At 38.1% G+C, this 23853-nt stretch overlaps 2 protein-coding genes across 10 annotated transcripts in view; both read right to left on the reverse strand.

Annotated features, from left to right (window-relative positions):
- Positions 1-23853, reverse strand: part of SERPINE2 (serpin family E member 2) — a 606689-nt gene that overhangs the window by 227575 nt on the left and 355261 nt on the right. The window lies entirely within an intron of this gene.
- DOCK10 (dedicator of cytokinesis 10) overlaps positions 1-23853 on the reverse strand; it is a 136339-nt gene that overhangs the window by 42044 nt on the left and 70442 nt on the right. For 8 of the 9 annotated variants that reach the window (XM_052686394.1, XM_052686393.1, XM_052686392.1 and 5 more), the window contains exons 8-23: positions 22440-22623; positions 20735-20820; positions 19152-19235; positions 18221-18376; positions 16492-16713; positions 15715-15837; positions 14977-15059; positions 10164-10286; positions 8834-8913; positions 6140-6327; positions 5565-5630; positions 4822-4914; positions 2834-2957; positions 2568-2689; positions 1831-1917; positions 1212-1304 (exon numbers count right to left, since the gene is read on the reverse strand). In XM_052686394.1, coding sequence (XP_052542354.1) covers positions 1212-1304; positions 1831-1917; positions 2568-2689; positions 2834-2957; positions 4822-4914; positions 5565-5630; positions 6140-6327; positions 8834-8913; positions 10164-10286; positions 14977-15059; positions 15715-15837; positions 16492-16713; positions 18221-18376; positions 19152-19235; positions 20735-20820; positions 22440-22623 — 1914 coding nt within the window. The remainder of the gene's footprint in view (positions 1-1211; positions 1305-1830; positions 1918-2567; positions 2690-2833; positions 2958-4821; positions 4915-5564; positions 5631-6139; positions 6328-8833; positions 8914-10163; positions 10287-14976; positions 15060-15714; positions 15838-16491; positions 16714-18220; positions 18377-19151; positions 19236-20734; positions 20821-22439; positions 22624-23853) is intronic. The other variant, XM_052686389.1, reaches the window with a different exon arrangement.

The following is a 23853-nucleotide window of genomic DNA, read 5'->3' on the forward strand; positions in this document are numbered from 1 at the left end:
CAGTAAATAGACTGCAGAGTGCTAATTCATGAAGGAAGTGTTACAGTCCTACATTTACCCAATGCTGTTTTAAAACTGCTTGCTATACCTCTGCTGCCTCACAGCTTTTGACCTCTACCAAATACAGACACATTTATCGCAGAATTTGAATAATTAAGGTTGGGAAAAGCCTCTAAGATCATCTAGTCCAACCGTATACCTACCACCAAAACACGTCTCTCAGTGGCACATCTACATGTTTCTTGAGCACCTCCAGCAATGGTGACACCACTACCTCCCTGAGTATCCTGTTCCAATGCCTCATCACTCTTTTGGAGAAGTTTTTCCTGATATCCAGCCTGAATCTCCTCTGGGACAACTTAAGGCCATTCCCCAATTTTCTGTTGCTATTACCTGGGAGCAGAGGCTGACCTCCACTTCACCACAATCTGCTCTACAACTCCCTGAAAGAGCTATAAGGTCTGCCCTGAGCCTCCTTTTCTCTAGACTGAACATCCCAGTTCCTTCAGCTGCTCACTATAAGACTGGAGCTCCGGACCCTTCACAGCTTCGTTGCCCTTCACTGGAACGCTCCAGGGATTCAATACCTTCCTTGTTGTGAGGGGCCTGTGAGTACTGAACACAGTACTTGAGGTGAAATGCTATTACTTGTTCATTTCATCTCCGCAGAAAGGATAGATTCTTACTGATTTCAGACCTTGGCAGGTAACTAGTACTCCTGATTTATACAAAGGCAAAGTACAACCTCCCCCCCTTCCCCTCCAAAAAAAGCCCTTTTAATTAGCAGTTTGCTGAGAAACAAATCTTGAGACAAGTAGGAGGTAATACAAAACACAGTATATCTAAGGCAACAGAGGACTAGGGGGAATACCAGAAGCCAACAGGCCCCAGATTATTTACTTTGGACAGCCCTAGAGGAACAAAACAACACTCAACCATCTTTTAAAGGAAACTGAGGCTTTGCATAGGCTGGATTATCAAAACTGGGAATAAAACAGATGCACATGTGCTCTAAATTGGAAAGGGAATGGGAGACATGTTTCTGACCAGCAGTACAGTTGCTGCACCAATGAAGCCTAACTGGAGTTGTCATGGACTCATTGCCTACTGCCAAATCTATGCTATGTTGAGAACTGTGCAGTGGTAGATCAGTTGAGATGAAGTCCTAATTACCATTTTATAACATAATTCTGTGCTGCAGGTTACTTTACCTTACAAGAACTTATGAAGTTTGAGGTAGGAGGCTGAGAGAAATCCTTCTCCCTTTCTTGGCACTGATAGAAAAAATTATTCAGGTACGGATCCTAAATGATAAACGAAAGTTCATGTTAATTCATGCCACAGAAAGGATTAGAATTCAACCCAATAACTGGTTATAGAAATTTTCTGAAGACAACACTTGGTACCTAATGCCTTAAACGTAACTCCTTGGAAGACAGATCAAGTTATTTAGGTTAATCCACTGGCTACTATATATACCCTATTATATACAAAACACCTCTAGGTCCTCTGTCCAATCTTTTCTTGTTGTGTTGTGAGTAATTAGTCTTCTTCTCACAATCCAGGGGATTTCAATGGCCAGAATTATTTTCCTAGCGCTCACAATTTCTGTTCTTCTTGTTAAACTGACATTTCATGACTCTTATTGTAGCATGTCATTTTTATTTTTCGTTAAAATGTGCATTCCATCACTGTCATCTTGCCATTCTATACTCAAGTAACCTTTAAACGTTAGAGAAACATATCACACAAGACTTGAGAGAAAGCATCTTTCAGACTTTCCATGATGCTTTTTACTTGTAAACAGAAAACAGAGGAAATTCAGCTTACCTGAGTATTTACTGTTGATACAACAAAAGTAGACACTTTGAAAAGTGGCTTCCCACTATCTACCCATTTTACATCACAGCCGATCTGCTGTTAAAATAAAACAAAAAACATATTTTGCACTATTTCCTATTCATTCAAATCAGCACCTCTTTTTCACTGTATAGGTTTGCACATAAGCACATACAAACTGTGATAGCTGTTTGTTTCCAAATAGCTTTCACAAATAGAGAACTAGTGCAACAAAAGCCAACTTTTCAGCAAGAGGCCATGAACACTGTAATTCAAGCGACCAGATCACTGCCCTACCCTGTCCTCATGATGATAGTAAAACAAACAAGAAGGCACAAATAACCCAAACTGGCAGGATCAGTGGGAAAGAGTGATATCAAGCTGCGAAGCTGGAGAATGAATCACGATTGTGGATCAACTGGAGAATGAATGTCATATGGCCTGAGTTTGTCATTAAAGGTTCTTTCTGGAGTTTTGGAGATGTTAAGTATAATATTGTAGAAGAAAATTATAAAACACACTTATTCCATATATGCTCTTGAGTCAGCATCATATGGCTCGCAGCCCACTGTTACACACATTCATTTATATACTCAGTGATACTATGCACATGAGCATTCCAAAATGGATGACTTTTAGATGAGTGTAAATGCAAACTTGATCTCACATAAAACGCTTGCAAGTTACTACTCTGTGCTACTTGAATATATGAAAGTATGAATTAATACCTTTCCACTAGTAGGTTCTTGAAGGCTTAAGTAATTGGGAGGCAAACTGCTTGCTACTGACACGTTGTGTTCTTGGGAAGCAAGCTGAGCATCTTTCAACAGCGGAAGCCATGCATATCCCACTGCACGCAAGAACAAATTAATATGACACCTTGGAGAACAAGCTGCTCAAATTTAAAGGAAGACAATAACATCTAGACAGAAATTCTGAAATCCTTATTTGAATGTACACCATTTATAATTAAAAGTAATTCTGCTACAGGTACCTGGTGTTTCCAGAGCCTCTTTCTTTTTGGCATTAGCTTTTGCATTTATGTCACACGTGACATGATAAAATGAAAACAGAATGTGGTGTTTCTTATGGAGTTGAGTGGGAAGTTCAATTTTCACCTGAAATGTAAAACGTTACACCTCACTTTAGTTTAAATATCGATCAAACCAGGCATCAGAGATGGTCTAAATGAATGACATCTCTCTACACAAAGATCTAAGTACAGTCTGCCTTTACTGACAATTGCTCATCTGTGTGGTGCTGTTGCTGCCTTTGTAATAGATATTTGACTATGGAAATTGCTAAGGAAAGTTATCTATCACTTTTAATTAAACAGCCTTTTTCTTCTCTGTCTTGTGGATGAGTATTTGCATTTTTGATGAGAGAACAGAAGACAAAAGAGCATAGAATTAAAGAGTTATAGACTCCGCTTACAAGTGCAGTTGTAAATAGCCATCACTGTTATCTTATTTTTAAGGCAGTCTAAATGGAAACTAAAACGAAATTTTGTTCAGCATAATGTCATGGCTTACACGAAAATCAACTTTTATTTAGGATTTCTGGTCCTTCTTAAATCCCATGTCATGTCATCCACAAATCCCTACAGATCTGAACTGACATATTATTAACCTACTGGAATAAATACAAAGTAATCAAAACATGTTACCATAGGAACTAATGAAAAAGACACTTTGCCCTTCTGAACTGTGATAATGCTTATCCAAGCTGATGCTATGCTTAAAGTAAGGCTTAGAAATTGTTAGTAAATATTTGCAGCATTAAATCAGCTTATGGGTAAGAATCTAATACCATAAATATAGATACAAAATGGGCATTCGGATGTGGAGATTAAGACAAGTTTTTTGATAACATTCTACACTATTTTCAAGACTCATTTGCTGTCGTTTCTGACTAATACAAGTAACGCTTAGAATAGGTGTGTGTCTCTTCCAGCCATTTCATCTATAAAGGTCTGAGTTCAGTTCTTCATTTACACTGAAAGTGATTTGCCCAAAGCAAATGGCTCACTGAGATCACAGAAAAGCAAATTGTCAAATGTGTTATAACCCTTAACACTGCTTGCAAAGGAGTAGGATAAATGTAGTTCAAAAGCACTGAAAATCACTTTGATAGCAGGATCTGATGATGATCTTAAGGGTCCTTTCCAACCTAAATTACTCTATAAAAATGCAGAAGTCCCACCCCAGTTCCTAAACACAAATTTTAAATTAATGCCTATATATATAGTTGCTGACCTTACCTCTATTTTAATGTTTGGAAGTTTTTCCAAGATCAAGTGGTTTGAAAAACACTGGTTAACTACTCTGCTGGGGCTGCTGGCCAGCATTATCACTACACAGAAACAGTAGGGAAAAATCCAGATAACACATAGGGCATTATCACACCATCAAATACACTGCTGACTGAAAGGGTGAATTTAAATTCACTTGCAGAAAGCCTGGAAAACGTAGTTGGTGTTGGTGAAATGTAAAAATGCATGGTAAAGATGGGCATCTAGCATTTGGCAAAGTCCAACATACAACCAGCATTCTAGAGCTGCATCTCCCAAAGCATGAGCTAAGCTACTTGCTGCAGCCACTACACATCACTGTACATTCTGTTCGGATCACTGGATAAACAAAAATGCCCCAGTGCAGACCTTATGTGTCAGAGGGATTTGTTCTGACATTTCTTTCCATTCTTCATCATAATGTTTATTGTTTCCATCACATTCAGAGATGCATTGAATCCTTTCTGCTGTTCAGACAAGCATTTTAGAGAGTAGGCTGTTCCTAATCAACTCTACAGCATCTTAAACGAACTCAGAACATCTTATAAGAGGAAAGACTCACTGAGATATAACAGTCATGTATATTGACATAAGAAAGTTGCATACATGTACAAAAGAAATTATAACAGGTATTCTTTACACTTGTTCCTGTTTCATTAGCAAGCATTTTATGAGTAAAAAAGCAGACTGACCTCATCATAGAAATCTGGATTCTGGGAATGATGTAGCACAGCGGTGTAGGCTGCTGTTGTAAATAATGGTCCACCTGGTTTCCCATAAATGCGCTGAGAAAAGCAACATAGTTTGATTACATTGTCAAATTGTGCTGACGATGGCACTCAGTATATCTAATACACACCTGCATTAAAAGCAGTATCATGAAGGATTGATAATTGCTTACAATTTAATATTTTTAAACAAACTTCCAGTAATAGTTCATTGATCCATGAAAATTACCCTGAATTTTCTAAGCAATGCACTCCTTCAACTTGTTCCTTGCTGTTAATTATTCCATTTGCCTTCTGCAAAAAGCTTTACAAAAGCTACTTCATCTTTATGAGGTTCAATACACAACATAAAGCCTTTACTGACTTCTGTTAACAATCCCATTGCTGGCACAGATCAGTCCAGAGGTTCTTGATGACAGCTTATTCATGCAGAATTCACACGACAACAATATTATGTTATAGAGCTTGGTCAATAGCAAAGTTCAGAATTAAGTTTAAAGTTTTCTAATTTTTTCCCTCATTTTTTCTTATGAAGCATCTTAAGCTCAGGAAGAAAATTCAGGTAAATAGTGAATTTTAGACCAAGCAAGTTTCACTGTAAAAACAGTAAGCTAAATTGTTCCAAATCAGTATAGTTCCCATTCCTGGGTTTTATAAGTAATGCTCTCAGAAATAATGCTCTCTGAATATATTTTGTGGTGGCTCACCTTCAGTGGCTTTGCTCCTTCTTCATCAGAGCTTTTAAATTCAATGCATACTGTTATATTCCGTGCCTGAAAAGGAAATGCATTAGCGCTCAGATTAGGACTGGGATGGCCATAAAAATGAAATTAGCTCTTTTCAAAAATCTAAGAAAAACATGCAAATTTGAAATGCCTTCCTGCCTTCCCTCCAGCGCTGTCAATCAAATGCAGAGAAGCAGATTATAAAGTGACCAGCACACAAATGCAATCAGTACTCAAGTTTCACTTAAAAAAGAAAATTCCAGATTCACTGCATCTGCATACATGATTTTATTAGAATACGTACCTTCTGAAGACTGTGAAAAAACTATTACCTCATTCTCACTAGTCCATGAATTAGTGATAAAACTTAAAACTAATACACAAATTTATTTTATTAAATTTGTAGCAAAGTTTTATGACCGCAAAGGTCAAAAATGTCAGTGATTTGCATCACCATTTCCCTCTCCTTTCAATAAGTACTCCATCATTCCAATAACAGAGCCTGTGTAATACATACCTATTCAATATTGGCCTGCATTGGTCATCACATACTGTACCTTATTGAAATGTTTTTGGCTATCATACTTGAGGTGTTTTGGGTATATATATATTTGGTTCTTGTAAACTCTGTAAGGTCGAGAATATTTTGTTGATTCCTGTACAAACTCCTCAACTTCCACTGTGGGCTGATGTTCCTTTATGTCATTAAATGGCTTGATTGGTATGAAAGATGAAGTTACACAATCTTCAAAAGAGCAGAAAAGAAAAACATCCCTTATGACCTTTTGTATACAGTCTTACTAAGAATAAGCACTATTGAGATGCAGTGGGTCAAATTTCTCTGTAACATGCATTCACGTAAATCCAAATTACATACATCAACCTTAAGCACTTTATCTCACTGAAGTTAAACAGTGCAGCACTGAAAAACTTTTGACATTCACAGTATTTGAAGGTGTTTGATGGCATAACAACCATTGGTATGCTGACAGTTTTAATGAAATAAGTGAGGAATATCTGATGCAGTTTCTAATTAATTTTACAGTCCAATATCTCATTTAATCCTTTCTATCATCTAATAACACAGTAAACAAAATGAAGAAACAAGCAGCACAGTACTAGATTAAATACATGGTGTAATTGGGATGACTGAAATCCAATTAGGAAACAGAAGATGAAAACAAAAGCTGTCACCCAGACAACAGGGAGAGATACTCTGTATATCTGTACCACTGAATCAGTGAGACATGCAATCTCAGCATGAAAAACACGAAATGTGTTTTTTATTATGCTTTATTTATTATGCTTTGCATAAAAGCACTTGAGAAGATTTGGGTCATCAACTTAGGGGTCTCCTGAATTATTTTTGGGAACAGCAATTTGAAGGTTCTGTGTAAGAATTCTTTCCTTAAACCCAACAGTGACCTACTAGAAAATCCCACCAATCTGTGGGGAGGAAACTGAAAGAAGCCGGTGATCCCTTGCATATAAATATTCCCATAAAAACATGCTGCAAGGCCATCAGTCACTCTCCATAATTGTCCTTTGCACAGACGGAACCTCCCAGTTCTGGGATTTAAGGTTATTTTGGGGGGGAAAGCAGGGGACATGGCTGCTGCCCTCCTGACAGTTTCAGAGTTCTGTCAACAGGCATGGACCAGGCATCATTGATGTTTCCTTTCTTTCCCCTTCCTAAAACTGAACGATTTTGGCCTTCCCCCCCTCTTCTGCAGCAAAAAAGCAACAGATTTCTAGAAGCTTAAACGCAGACATCTCTTGATATATCCTCGTCTCTAGCTCTTATTGTCACTATCTCAAATAACATCTTACCAAAACAAAGATCTACTGCAATTGTCTAATACAAATTGATGTTAATACGAAGCAGAGCAGCGTCCATCCCCAGAGACACAATTGTACCAGCAGTTTCTTGACAACATCTGCATTTAGCTTCCTTTGCTTTGGCTCTTCTTGGCAAAAAAGAGATTTTAACACAAAGCAAGACCTTTATTTTTAGAGGGAAGAAGGTGTTACAACAGAACTGGATGCAGCTGCTACAGGAGCTTCCTTCAGAGCTGACTAAAGTCAAATTTTCATCATGATTTTAATTCTCTTTTAAAATCTTAAAATTTTAAAATTAAAATGTTAAAATCTCTTACAGCTTTAAATTTTTTTATAGCCTTACTGCAAGACATTCTCTTTGTGCCAAAGAAATGTGTAAGCTGTTACTGTTCAAGGGAATTTTCACTGACTTTCCGCATGTACTGAGCACCTCACTAGTGCATGTCTTTAGCATCCGACCTTCACTTGGCCACAGTGAACTGAGCCAGGTAATAATGAAAGATCCAAGCTGCTTTGGAACATTTGGCTTACTTTGTTAGTAAGTTTTTTGGGTTTTGTTTTTTTTAATTCCAAATATAAAAATCTCTTTTTAAATGTTAGTAAAAGTTTCTTAAATCTAATGCCACGTACAGATGGTATAAAATGTGTGATCATCACATATCTTAACATACACATACACAGATATTGTGGCCACACAGACCACATTTTTGTCTACATCCCAATCTGATCTCCATCTTGACACTGAGCAGTTGCTGTGCTTGTTCTGAACTAAATGAAAGTGACCATAGATGTAATGATATCTGAACAACAGTGACAGTTACACTTAATTCAGAGGAACTGAGATGGTCCTGAGCTTTTTGCAACAGTGGGGGACAGAAATGTGTCGCTTGAAACAAAAACTAAAACAGGATTAAACTAGAAGCATCTGTACTAGGAGTTGCACTTTTGCCAGAGTTGCCTCTGAACAAAGTCCTTCATCTCATCTGCATTCTCGAAACCTGCTGGTAATCACATCCCATATGTGCTGATTCACAGAAGATACATGCATCACAGGAAACATTGACAGTGCCAGGCTCTCAACATCTTGCTGAACAGAAGCCCAAGCCAATTCTTTGGCTGAAAGTCTTAGATATCAAAAAGTGACCCCTGCACTTTCATCACATATGGAGACAGCAGGTTATGTTCTGTATCACGAAAGCATATTTGTGCAGGTGAAGGAGGAAAAGAATGGTGTAATTAAATGGAAAGAAAAAACAAAATCAGGCACATTCTCTTCCCAAACAATTGCATACATTTTTCTACACAGTGATGGATAGTTCTACCGGAACGGTCTCATTACCACAATTCAGGACAGAAAGCCTATGAGAATGTCCTATTTAATTATAATATTTAATCATAAAGTGGAATCATACTTGGATGCTCCAAAGGAACACAATCAACTGCAATCTCCAAGCTGCCAGGTATGGTCTGTATTTTGCTAATCTTCTCTGCTCTGCAATTACAGAAATGAGAACATTTTAGAAAATTAGAACAAGGGACATAAGACCCAAAATAGGAATTAAATCTAAATGAAAAAGAGACCTTGATTTAAGATATAAATATATAGTAAAAACCTTTAAAATAAACCTGTTGGTGGCCAGACTCAAAAGAAATGCAACAGGAGGGAAGAAATATTTTTTCTTTCTTGGCTTCACTCGTTCTCTACGCCTTCTCTTTGCAAGCAGTCACAGGTTATGGAAGAGAAAGAAACTGCTGAACTAACAATTATCCTTTCAAGAATTAACTTTTTCTTTTTTTTGTTTGAAATAAATGTTTTTTTAAAAGTAATTCTGTGACCACTGAGACATGAGGAGCTCACAGAATCATGGCTTCTGAAAAATGCTATGCCGAAAAGGGACTGAGACATATTCCTTGTGCCTAAGCAGCTTGAAATATGCCAAAACCATGATACTAAATTCCTTTTTATCTAGGATATGCATCAAACAGACAAGAAGAGCAGAGAATTCTTATTCAAATACCAAGAATGTAAACAAAGTTTACCAATTAGTAACAGTAAGGTAATCCAAGTGATTAAGACATTGATTCAATTTCCCTAGTAGATACTCAATCTTTCTGTGATCTCACATAAATGGAATAGGAAAAATTTACTATATTATTTCTAGATGTTATTATTATTTCTTCTGGAGTACAGCTTCAATTCTCATGTCATTCACGTAGTCTTTGCTGTAGAATTAGCAGGATCTACACCTATATGGAAGAATATCCAGCCACACTGCTATTCATTAATTTACACACTGTCAAGCACTTGGAAAAGCTTTTTCTTTCAAATGTTCTCTCTGCAGCTTGACACAGAGACTCAAACAAACCAAACCAGGAACAGAAAAACTACTAAAGAACACGTTTTCACAGTGCTATGTGTTTGATTTTGTTTGTTTTTATGATACTATCCTGTGCTGGTTCCTTTACCTGCATCTCCTCTGATGGAAGGGCAGAAGCTAATTTTAAAAATTACTATCTTTAGGTTACAGCAACATTTATTAATGTGCCAAATGACTTTCCAGGAAAACTAGAAAATCTAAAGCAGTCTTTGGCAGACACTGACTAATGTGAAAAACACCAATTTATAATATGGCTACTTTGGCACATTGCACTAAACGATGAAAAAAAACCTGTGAAAAATAATTTTCACAGCTTTATAAAGCTTTCATACCTTCTCAAATAGAATTAAAAAGCACTCCTTACCTTCTGTATTCGGCTATTAGCTTAATCAAATCTTCCATGGAAATCTTATTACTTTCTTGCCTGAACAAAGGTGAGAATCGTGAGTCTCTGTCAACATTTCCCTGATTATCTTTGAACACTGGTCTATAAAGAAAGAAAAGTAACATGTTTACAAACACATCAATTTGAATGCTTGGAATTGTCATCTTTTAATAAGGATATGACCTGAACTCTTCCACAGATTTAAGAACTTTCTGCAGAGCTTCACACACGAAAGCTTTTCAGAGGTGTACCTCTGCAGGAGCAGAGACAGTTCCAGTGTATTTACACACACTGCCCCAGTTCTGCAAAGAGTTAAGGATCTTACACTATGCAAACAGTCCCAAGTCACCTCAGATGTAGCCTGACTGTTGACATCTTAGAGTTCCTGCATTTTAGTGCTAGAACAGATAATCATCATCCAGCTCAGCATCCACTCATTTTTCCTCCCTTTATGTTTTGTTAAGTCTCAACAGAGAAAGCTGAAGTGTACTTCACCAGAGCCCGCTTCCTACTCCACCCTCCATTGATCGTTTTAATAAAAGAAATTACAGCAAAACATCAAATTGCAACCATTACATCTCATCACGTAAAGAAGCATGCGCTTATGCAAAACCAGGGTAGAGACCCCTAGAGAGTTTTCTCATGCATTAAATCTGTTCTGTGTCTTCCAGAAGCAAGACATCAACTCACCATGCCTCAGCTTTCCTTCAAAAAACAGGCTTGTGGAACACTAACTAAATTTTTGGTGAACCAGTTACTAAGTGCCAAGTGAAATGGAAAGAAAGGATATGGTTTATAACTGGGAACAATAAGTATCAGCTATCGTGCACGCAGGAAAACATGCTCAGATATTTCCATTCCTGCTCGTTGACACTTGCAGGATTTAATTAAGACACTGCAATGCCCTTTGTACAGCCCCAAGGGTCACACACATTGGCTGGACTGGATAATGTAGCAGCTATCCAAATTAATGAACTTTGGATTCAACCGCTGTACGCTAAAACATTGCTTAACAAAAGTAAAATGTTCTTGACACTAAGTGCTGTTTTGTGAATCATTTGGCCAATCTTTCTTCTTTAATTTACTTCTCTGTTTCACTGCCAGGGAGAAGAGTAACTGATGCCAGCACAAATCGCTGCCAGATGCAAAATAATGGAGTAAACCCTTGGAAGAAGATCCCAAGAACGAGCACAAACGCATCCTGGCTTTAATTAATTAACTGAAAAAAACACTACTATTTCATTTCCTTGTAACTGTAAAGAATAATAGGCCCTCTTCTATCAGATTTTTGCTTTCAGGATTTACGGGGAATAGAGTCCACACCAGCATCAAATATTTTAAGTTACTAGGAAGAAACCAGACCCAACTTCTGGCAGCCATCGCTTATTTTACAAATCCTATTAAACCATAGATGGAAAAAAAGACAAAAGATAAGATTAAATAACTATTACAGTATCGGTGACATTATGACGAGCTCAGCATTGTTTCCTCCTTCTCCAGACTACCAGAGAGGACCAGAATGTCGAGAAAGCATTTTAGCTGTGCCACTGGGCTCTGCACTGGGGTTGCTGAGCAAACCCAGCTTATGTGGGAACCTATGAATAATTCCCATCCTGGGGCTCAGCACACTCGGTTAAAGAGGCACTTTGTGAACCAGGCTGGGGGCGTTCATAGCGCACAGAACCAGATCTGTGTTGGAAGTATCTCACTCCAAGAGCACTTGCCACTACAGGCACAATTCAGACATCCATGGAAAGCAAGCTGATTCTCACAAATGCAAACTTCCTGCATTCAGAGCAGAGTTTGACTGCTTACTGCTGGTCAAACTATATGGACATATTCGTGCTCCCAGCTCTTAAAAGTTGAAGAACCATCACAGTAGCAGTATTACATGTTTTACACCTGCAGTTCAGCAACTGCATTCCCACGTTTTGCTGGATCCATTCAGTCCCTGGGCACAGATGAAGCACCTTATCACCGTGAACATACCAAAGGCATTTTAGAACAATGAGTGGCAAGGTCAAGGAAAAGCAAATGTAGCAAAACACTTCAACAGCTCAGGAGTCCAATACTTACCTAATATATTAATGATTCCTTACTACCTGCTACCTATTTATTAAAAGATCTTAACAAGAAAAAAACAAAACTAAAATCCTGAAGAAATTGTCAGATTTCACTACAGAAAATGATACTTTTGCAGTATTTTGAATGTTTCAATTATTTAACTGTTCTGATATAAGCAGCTGATAGCCTGCAATTACAACAACTATTTAAATGCAGAAAATCTACACAAGGTCAGTAATTTCACACTGAAACACACTTTTCAGTAGAAAATGATTCTGACACATTGCAATTCTAACATAAACTGTATACCTGTAAGAGCATACAGGCACCAGATTACACCAGTGACAGCAAGAAATCAGTCAGGAAGGAACCCTTAGCCATTCTTTTCCATGATGGTAAAACTGGATGCCACATAAGATAACTAAAGTTTCAGTCACTTGTATAAAACTCACTGTCAGACTTTGGCTCCTTAAACATATATGTAAAAATCACATTATGGTCATCTGCAATTGCTTGCAGGGGGAAATATTTCTGCAGAAAAACAGGAGTGAGGCTAATGCCAGAATGGAAATGTGTTTTCCAGTTATTTCAAATGCAGGGTTTTGCTATTTATCCCAGTCAGACCATTTTTTCCCCCTGTAACATGATACTCTCCAGTGGAAACTTCTATTTTCAAGCTGAGAAAATAGAAATAGTTTGCACAGAGCCAAATTATACTTTGCTTTCACTGAAGAGTGTTCTGAGTAATGTTAAAACACAAATAGATGTAAATGAGGGCAAAATTTGACACAATGATCTAAATAAATTCCTTGTGCAACTCCACTGATGCCAACAAGATCCTACACGTGGTTTATTTGGATAACAATCTTTACACTGTTATCTCCATAAATAATTAATAATGAAAAGTTTTAAGAGCTGATAAACACACCCAAATGTATTTTCAGTAATTAATCACACAGATGGAAGGAAAGCTCCTTAATGTTATGGGCAGTGAACCACTGAAGTAGGATGACATCCAAAACTTCTGCCTGCTGGAACTGAGGGATGTCCATAAACTCCAGGTACATCCTCTGCTCACGTGCAGGCCATCTGTGTAACGCACACACTGTGCCTACGAAATGTTGAGCTTGCTCTCCATCTGCTAACACAAGCACATATTTCTATTTCTATGTGGGAAATCATAGCTAGAATATTGGTTAAATAAACATATTTAGGCATGATTTGATGCTCTCCTACAGAAGATGTAAGATTCAGCACAATGTGAAGGTCTTTCCAGTCTTGCTTTCCTGAGGAAAATAACACCAACAGAGGAAGGCTGAGGAAGGCTCAGGCTCCTGAGTACCCAATCCCCATTTGTACTGAGGCACACACACAAGCAATGACTGAATTACAGGACAATAACTGAAGGTAGAGCCACCAGCAACAGTCAGCCAGGACAGAGCTAACAAAAAGCCTCAAGCCAGCCTGTCGCCCAGCCTGCACCTCTTGCCACCATACCATCTATTACATGCTAAAAGTAGCCCATCAATAAAAAAACAGACACCCATCAATATCATTCTGATGAATGGCCCTTCGGCTTTAATACAATGCTACTGTATTAATGAACTCCCTTGAGCTTGCTGTGACAGATCAGAGCACGTTTTTCTGCCCTTCTCCTGAGCACATGCCCACTTTTCCTGTTCCCACTGGATACTGAGGAAAAAAAAAAAAAGTCAGTGAAAAATAAATGATTCCTCAAACGGCCATATCTTTGTATTTGCTCCTTTGCCATCCAAGCTCCGTATACTAAAAACACAAGTTTTCACCTACATGTTGAAGGACAAACCATGTGATTCTGGTACCCCCTACTTCCACAGCAGATGAACACAGCCACAGAGCCATCCCTAATGGTCATAGCACCACACATGACTTTTTCATCTAATGCTTTTTCCTTCTTCCTTTCTACAGCTTCAGGCAGCCTTCCAGCAGGCCAGCTGTGTCAGAACAGAAAAAGAGGATTGCTTGTGCTTGCTGATGGATGAGCTTTCCTTTTCATAGAGAATATAAAATATTGTATTCCCTGCTCCATGCATGGCAGAAAGACAGTGCTGCAGAGGGACACACAGAGTAGCTTGGTCAGAGAGATTTGTTATCACAGAGCTAGAGCAAACAAGAATGTAACAGGTCTCTTTCATCTAATAACCAATAAAACTGCAAAAGTACCTAAAGCATTCTCATTTCCATGGCCTAATGCACTGTACTTGGATCACTATTACTCCAGGTTCTTGGTCATACTTGAAATGTAACAAGCAGAATTTCAGACTGTTGAATCTGTATTTTAGGTGGCCATTACATCCTTGTATCTGACAGTAACTATCTTTGTAGGAAATGATTGTAAAAACTGTGACTTTGAAAACCTTTCAGTAATTTTTAGCATCAGACCACTAGTGGAGCTCATGATACCCAGATAATCTGTCAGTTACCTCTGTTACTCTCTGGCAACTTCACTACTTACTTAAATAAAAGATTCCAACACAGTAACATTTAATGAGAAATTGACCAATGCTCATCTGTGTGAGAAATAGGGCAATGAACTAATAAAGCTGCAGGATCTTCTGGGGTCTGCATCACACAGAAAACTTTGCTTAGCTTTAGGCAGAACAAGCGAAAAGCAATAAGATGATACAAATTCAAGAGTAGAATAATGTATAAGATGTCACTACAAATTATAAAAAGAATTAATACATACCTCACTGACCAAGCAAATGGCATGCGGTATTTTCCCAGCTTGCTACAGAATTGTTTATTGGATTTTAACACTTTCTGTGCACACTACAAAACAAAAAAAGAACACCAAAAAAACAATGAATTGTGTCACCAATGTGCCAGTAATATCTACAGCACAGGATAACAAACTATCACTCTGCTGGAGAGGTTGTAGTGGCCCCAAAACAATTGGATCTGATACTGCCCATGACAGAAGGTTCTGCAATGGACAGGAGAGGCATCATGGAACTGCTGACACGTTAAACCTCTTCAGTGTCCTTTAAGCCAGAACTACAGCAGTTAAATTACCATTCCAGTTTGCTTTCATACATCTATGGCAAATGCTCTGCATGTTCTCAGACACGGGTAGGTGCCTACCCCAGTTATGTGAGCATACAAAGTGCACTAGTTCAGAATTCATAAAAGATTACTGAAACAGAATTTCACTTTGCTAGGACATAACTAGCATAGGAATGTACCATGCACGGATTCATATGCTTCAGTCAAAATGGCTTTTTTTTTTTTTTCATTTTGCATACCTGGGTGAAAACATTTATAAGATTGTACTTGGTCACCACATAATAATTTACCTTAACAAAGTTAGTGGAGTTTGGGCATTTGCTTTCTTAGGACTGGTGAGATTCGCAAGCAGAATTGCCAATGCCTTCAGCTTCCAATAGGTGGAAACTTACAGAGAGGGAACTTGTTCATGTTACATTACCTTATAAGAATCAGGGTTCTTAATGTAAGGCTCAGCACTGCTGGCAATGTTTCCTGTGAGCACCTTCTCTATTTTTGCTACTAATACGATCTCAGAATGAGGATTACTTATGGAGAAAAGAGCCTGAGAATAGAAAAGAGAACAGTAAAAAAGTATAAGGCAATACGGATGAAATGAAATACTGCCAACGCTCTTTGCTTATGGAAATGTCACCAAACCAAATTCAGAAGGCATTACAAAGGATATCTCTCCATGCATTCAAGACAGTCAAAGGGAAACTAAAATCTTCATTTTAGCTCTGCAGTAAGATTGTGCCCTCAGCACCTTGCAAAGATACTAACTGAAGAAATGCTAGAATCACCTAACCTAACCATTTGTCTGGGACAACACTCATAGCAGCCACACCTCATGGGAATGGCACTGAGAAGAAATGCAACACAGGGCAAGAACATGGGAGTACTTGGAGATCAACTGTGTTTAGATGAGGCTTTAAGTTCAGTTTTGATTGGTTGGTTTGAAAAACATCAGTGAATGAACCCAGAGAATTCAGGAAATGTGTTCGGTCTCTCTAAATGCAGACATTAATTATTTGAATTGTGAATGGATTGTAAATATTATGCATCTGTATCCAAGTACCATTGATATATATTGTTAGAAAAAGCATGTTATGAAAAAAGAACCAATGGTAGTAGAAAAAGTCTCCAGCAAAAATTAATACTACTGAACTAAAATTAGTCATGAGAGCACTAAGTCACATAAGCCACACACATGGAATACCTGTTTTGGGTATTTCAGCCATTCTTCTGGGAACCCCCTGACCTGTGGTTCTTCCACTTCATTTGAGTCTATATTTTCAACAGTGCCATTTTCTAATGAAAACGAAGAACCTGAAATCATCTGTCTGACAAGAGCATGGTTCAAATCCACATGAAAATCAGCAGACATCTTCCTGCCATCCCTGACATCATAAAGGGCCACGCTCACAAAGAAAGGCTCCACCTGGAGAAAACACCAGAAACAAAACAATGCAGTAACCAAGAGAGAGATTAAAATCTTTTACTAGAACCATAGAGCTAGAAAAAAGAAAGTAAACGAAGACTGTTTACAAATTATGAGATTCATTGAAAACACATGTTCACCCAGCAACAAAGATTCCAACATTGAGGGGCTTTTAAAGGTAGCTCATTGACACTGGGCCAGAATAGCAATCAGCAGCTAACACAGAAACTTGCAGAAAGAATACAGAAATGTTTCTGTTGCAGCTAATGATTAGAGTAAATTAACAGGCCTCAGAGAAATGCTACAGAATAATTTTAATGCAAATTTGTGCTCATTATAAAAGAATGGATAGTGAGGGTGGGCCTTCCAGGGATCATCAGAAATGTGACCAGAAATGATGACAAATGTAATGAGATGAAAAACGTTTACTGGTACAAACACAAACGCGTGGGTGTGTTATTCAGTGGGAAACACACATTCTATTCTGCTAGGAAACCGAGCATACAAACAGCTCTGACAGTACCCACTTGTTCTATCCCATACTGCCAGGGAATTAAATTGTATGACTGTAAGTAACCTCTATAGAGCCTTCACTATTCTGATGAAACACATCAGTCAGGATAAGAGAGACGAACTTGTGATGACAAGTTCTGAGCTGTTTGGAAATCAGAATCTTAAAACTCAGGAGATAAGGGCAATGTACAAACAGGTACAAACTGAGGCTTTTGCAGCCTCAGTAATGAACAAGTGCATGCCCTTGGTTCAGTTATCATGAGCTCCCTTAAACAGCTATTCCAGTCTGCCAAAAAAGTATTGATCACATTATGCAGAATATGCACTCACTGGAGAGGTCATCGTCATATGGAAATACACAAACAAAATAAAAATCGATGCTTCATGGAATATATGAAAGTCGAGTTTCCAGGACACATTTCTCAAAACCTTCCCTGCTTCTGTAGTAGGGAAAACAGGAGAATTAACCTAAAGCTATGGACTGATAACGACAACTTCCCTTTCCCTGCACTTTTTTCTTAAAGTAAACATAAACAAAATTTTCTGCGTTGTCCTTTTTTTTAAAATATATATATTTATTTTTAACTCTGGGCTTTCTTACTCGATGAAGCATCCAGTCCTTTCTATTTGCCTTCTCATCTGTAATTTAATGTCTGGCCCCCAAACTCTCTGAGAAAAACAACTAAGAATACCTCTTACCCACCACCAACTGATATTCAATTGCCTCCTTACATAAACTTTTGCAGTTTAAACTTGTTCTTATAGCAACTGTTAAGGATCCTCAAGAGTCTTAACGTTTTCAATTCCCCATTCCACTGTAGCTAAAAGTTTGCAATCTAAATCAGCCTCAAAGTGCTGGAAGGTTCCCCAGCCTCATTACTCGTTTCAAAGGGATAGGCTGAGGGGGAGCTTACCAAGCATAGAAAGTGCAGAGGAAGTCTTTTTCGATGGGGGAGAAAATGAAAAAGCACACAAGGAAACAATGAAAGCTTACATTAGTTGAAGGATCATTTTCATTTTCAGTAACGCAGGCCTGCAGATTCAAACTGAGGGATTTACAAGTTATCAGGATCCGCTTAGCGGGTTTTTCTTCAAATGGCTTGATCACTGAGTTTGTCCCTGGAAACTCCTTTTTCAGAGGATTCACTGACTGAAATACGTTAGGTGATTAGTTATATATGGAAAAAGCATGATAATCCAAAACTCAGAAAGCTTTCTAGAGGTGTTTACTATCACTGAATTACCTGAAAAACCTCACAAAATCACTGCTGATATCTCCATATTCCTTCTTTAGTCAGCCAACAAGCATTCATTTAGCACAAACAGAAATGTTATTTTAATCATGAACTCTAACACTAAATAAACAAGCTGAGGATAAGAAGAAAAGCAATCTATCTTTCTTCCCATTTCCAGCTAAACTTCTTTCACATACCTAAACTCGTATGCCTCCAATTGTACCTCCCACTTTTTAAACCCATTCACATTTTGTAGTCAAATTCAGTGCACTGAATAACAATAAAAATCTGTTACTGTGACATTCCTAGTCCAATGAAAGGTTCTGCTTCTGTAGTATTTTCAGTCTGCTTTACTGACTCAAAGTTCAGCTACACCAGACAAGATAACCTCCAGAGGTCCCACCCAACTGCAAACATTTTGCGATCAGATAAGGGCAGTCTATACACAAACCTCTGCAGAGCAGGGACAGCATTTTTCCCCCTACTCATTTTGAAGCTGAAAAGAAACACCATTTCCATTCTAATTTTATTTTCAGCCTAACAGTCCTGTGCACACAAGTGAGATTAGCACAGGGCAGAACTCTCAGTAGCTCACTGAACTCCCAGCCACACAGGTAGCTTAGCTAACCCTGTTACCTCAGCATCTGTATTTAAAAACTTATAGGAACTTGAAAAGGTAACTTTACTTACTGCTATATCAGGATCCAAGGAGAAAAGATTTAGTCGCTCTGTATTTCGAGAAGCTTTCACTGTTTCTTCTGTTTCTGTGGTGTACTGTAGTGACAGACAATAAATTAATTTTCTGCACAAGAACAGAAACCCATAGAGTTGTTAAACCTTTAAACGAATGATCAATGTGTCACTTATAATAACAGCCCTCACTTCTGCAGCAGGTATTCCAAGGTGCTTTCAAACATTCTTTGAAGGTTATGCCTTCGTGAAGAAGAATTTTCAGCCCGCAATATACTTCAAAGGAACGCAAAAGAAGACCAATTAATTAACTCAAGATCATATATGTTACTAAAGAGTCCATTGTTAAGATGTCAGAATAGTGGCTCACCACGCTGAAAACACTTAGGGGATTCACAACCCCAGGGAAAAACAGACTCCCACAAAACCATTTTTGTTGCAGGGAATGCAGAGAGGAGAGTGGGAAAGTGTTGTCCTGCCTTTCAAACAGGCAGAATCCCACAGACTGCAGAGCACCCACAAATGTCAGGCTTGGGAGTCCTCTCCCCACCCATCTTTCTGTCCTTGTTTCAGGAAGATACAGGATCAGGAGATGAGAGGCAGGCCCTGGTTACTGCAGCCAGGCATACAAAGCAAGGGGTAAAAAGAAGAACTAACTATATAAAGGGCAATACAAGCAAAAAACAACTTGCAGAGCATTTATTTTAGCATTGCAGGCCACCTGCAAAGAAAGCACTTGCTTTAACTGAACTATCTGTAGTAAAGAAAGCACTTGCCTACCGAGAAAATGATCAGAAACTATTGTTGCCCTCCCACATGAACACAGTGATTTATCTTTTGTTCTAGTTGTAGCTATTGTAATTGTGTGAGAATTTCATAAATATGAATACAACCTAAAGTAAAATGTAAACCAAATTCTGTTCTCATTTTCATTAAAATCTGTAGGAATAACATTCTCAGGCAGCATTTTGCTGTATGCATGTACAAGCAGATAGCATCTATAGATGCTCCATGACAGAAGGTGACAAACATCATACATTCACCTAGGAAAACCAGCGATGATATACATCCACCCCAGCTTCTCCTCATTTTAGCACCTTCAACAATTATCTCATTTGCATGGTGTAGTCTGAGAGATCTAGAAGACAAAATATCTCCACGGACATCTTTCAATGAAATTAGTGAAGGTGATGAACAGTTTGCAGCTTGTTTCCTTTAAGTGCTGCAAGTCATATAGGAAACCTTGTCTCTCTAAGGGCCAAAGTCTGTGAAATGCAGGTTAAAAAAGTAAATACTTTATAAACAACTGCAGGGGTTAGATCCTTATTGACTTCACAGGTATAAATCAAAGCACTTAAGCAAGCATGTACTTTCTTTACACCCAGTGGAATTCTTTTCATTTATATAAAGCCATCAACTCAGAAATAATTTTATTTCCATCATTTATCATGGCTCTAACACACAAAATGGGGTGTATTCTATTTTTAAACCTTTTACAACAGTAATGATCATCTGTTGGCAGGCATTTTGACCTAGGCAGCACTTTCCACTCAGCTTGTAAGGACAAACATAACAGCCATTACTTTTGCAAAGTCTGGATGCAAGGTGTTCTCTGAAGAATCAGCCTCTTCTTGAGAGCAATCATAATTCACTGAAGCTTCTGCAGGGTCTTGAAAAGGGGAAACAAGTAAATAAATAAATAGGTCAATGTTTTTGTTATGCTTGCTCTTACCAGTGGGTTTTAAAAATCAATCCCCATCCGATTCCTTTTTGTTCTCTCTTAGAATCCATCTCTCAAATAGAGGAGATACCGATGTGACCTTTGTTCACCCCAACCTCATCTCCCAGCAGTGTTTACTATAACAGAGACTGTATTTAAGCTTCCAAAGATGCTGGACTCTACTTGCTGAAGTGTTTGGCACATCCATCCATGACAAATATTCGTGTCCACAACAAAGACATCTTCCTTTGTTCTCTCTGTCCCTCCCAAGACAACCCTGAGAATTTATGCCAGCCCAAAGATTTTGGACTCCCAGTAAAATGAGTTTTCAGTGCAGTCAGTGAGGCAGACAGGACCCTATCTGCTCTTTGAGAAGAAAGTCTGGACTCCAAAAGCTTCAAATCTACATTTCCAGAAAACACCACTATACAGCAAATCTTTTGTTTAGCTCTTGCTTTCAGACCAATGTGAAATAAGTCACTACAGACATTCAGGGCCCTTCTGCCAAGAAAGAATCATGCCTTTTGACAAGCTAACGAGCAAGAGGAATGTGCTATGATGCTATCGGCATTTTTACCCCTAAAAACTGTTTTCTGTTAACCTTATGTCGTTGATGCTTCACATGCATTTCTCTTCCTGTTACTTAATACCCTAATGGGTGGAATTTTCAAAAGCACTTCTCCAATTTTGAAGTGCAAATCCCTCCAGCCTCCCAATCATAAAAACATATCTTTGGCTATATGAAGAGCTTTCTGACCCCCCCCCCCCCTCCCCCCCCCAGATCAGAATTTATTATAAACACTAGGTTAAAGCCTTCAGTTAACTCTGAACTTCCTCGATATTCAGATGCATGGGGTTCAAAGCTTTGATCTAGTTCATACTGTAAGTGGTGGTGATAATTTTTACTCAGGTTTCAAGTGTTTTCAGTTATACAGTTTTAGCTAGGATTCATCAAACTGAACATGGATTTATTATGTGAAAATGATCAATTATTGTCTCATAAAGAGTACAGTATAACCAAGCATCTAATTCTTTCCTACACGGTAAAAGCACATTAATATGTAAAGTCACAAAAGCAAGAAATGAAAAGTCAGTAAGCTTCCAGAGAAAGAGCAATACACCAACAGCTGGTGGGTTTTTTTTTTAAAAAATCATTAGCTCCAGATGCTTAAAGAAAAACAAAATGCTGGAAAAAGAATCTTTCCCCAAGAGCAGATTCTTTAAAGCTTTCTTGAGACCCAAGACAGTAAAACACAATGTACCAGCAAGATCACTGACAGGGTGAACTACTCTTGAAAAAAAGCTGCATAAGCAAAGCAGAGCCATGTTGTTCCTGCTGACTTTAAGGGGAGCAGCTTTACTTCCCTCTCACAGTCTTTTGAAAATGATCTGTGGGTAGTTAGCTGACATTGTTCAGGCTGCCAAAAGGCTGGAGCTGCTCCATCAGAAATCAATAGATACAGAATCCATTACAGGCTCAGGCAGTTAAAGTGATTCGACATTGGTAGCTGAAGGCTTTTTTTTTTGCGCATTTGATTTAAAAACAATACAAGATTATTCACTCTTACCAAGTTTCAGATCAGTGAGGTCTGCACTTTTCCTTTCCTGAATGGTCCCCTCTGGATTTATTTGCAGGATTTTGTTGAGAGTGAAAATCCAGTCATCCATATCCTGTTCATTTTCAGCTGCCAGCACAAAGTATGTGAGGTCATTCATTTTCAGCTCAAAGGCATGTTTCCTAAGCCTGTTATTCTGTTGGAACGAAAGGAAAGGAAAAAATAAACACCAGAACCAACTACAAAAAGATACCTAAAAAGGCATCCATAAGATGGACTTCTACATAGCCATTCCTTATAGGTAAATTTCAAATGAAATTAACTGACTTTAAAGAATTTTTTTTTCTTAATATCACAGAAAATGAATTTACGTCCATTTATGTTGTGTCTGTATATCTAACATCTGCTCAGCCGTAGAAGATCTAAGACTATGGCCAGTAACGCTTCAGACTACAGAAGGGAACATCTCCTAAGTGAAATAATAAAAGACCTCTTATGGGGAAAGTACAACACTGCTACATGAGTCATTGCTGAATAGAGAAAATAAGGTCCAAATCTCCTATAAGTCCTGCATCAGACACTCAAGAAGATACCAAGCAGTGCTAACCAACATTCAAATTTGTGCTGTGGAAAGAGGATGGAATTAGTTCAACAAATTAAATCTAGCAGGCAAGTGAAGAAGTACATAGTGAAAGACTGTTCCACTTCGACTGCTGTGGTTGGAAATGAATAACTAAATGTGAACAATTCATGCAACCTTCTTTTTCAAGCTATTTACAGAAGCTGCAAACAAACTTTGTAAAGGTAATGGCTACTTTTGAAGTATGTAACAAAGCTAGAAATACTGTTATTAGGATAAGGACATTCGTGAATACATTTTTTTGTTTTTGAAAGAGCTTCGCATAATACCAGTTAGATTTTGAATAGAAATCAATAAACAACTTCAGACAATGTGAACAGGACAGATTCCTTCATGAGAAGACATTTCTATGAACACTTTGAAGTGCTACAAGTGACTATTGCATTTTCAACAATTCCTCGCAGGACACCAAAGGTGAAAATACTGCTGCCCAGTCACTGCATTCTGGCCTTTTAAAGTACAGAATAGGAATCTAAACCCAATATACTGACAATAGACTTAGCTTTGGTCTGTATCACCAGATTGTACCTGCAGTAGATAGTTGATCCATCAGTTTCTGTTATAAGAATTAACAGCTGCTTAGTTAATGAAACAGCTCAATAAAACTGAGTAGAATGATCTCCCAGTGCAGTATGTTCCATTCCTCAAATTTATCAAATGAGTGAGGCTTCCAACTGTTAGCCTTACGGAAATAATCACATCAATTGTCTCTTTCCCTTGTTTAAATCTGGAAGAAAATTAATGCTCCCTACTTCCACTGCATAACATAAGTTTTACAACTACTGA

The sequence above is a fragment of the Tympanuchus pallidicinctus genome, unplaced genomic scaffold (assembly GCF_026119805.1).
Source record: "Tympanuchus pallidicinctus isolate F22 unplaced genomic scaffold, pur_lepc_1.0 scaffold22, whole genome shotgun sequence".
Classification (NCBI taxonomy): domain Eukaryota; kingdom Metazoa; phylum Chordata; class Aves; order Galliformes; family Phasianidae; genus Tympanuchus; species Tympanuchus pallidicinctus.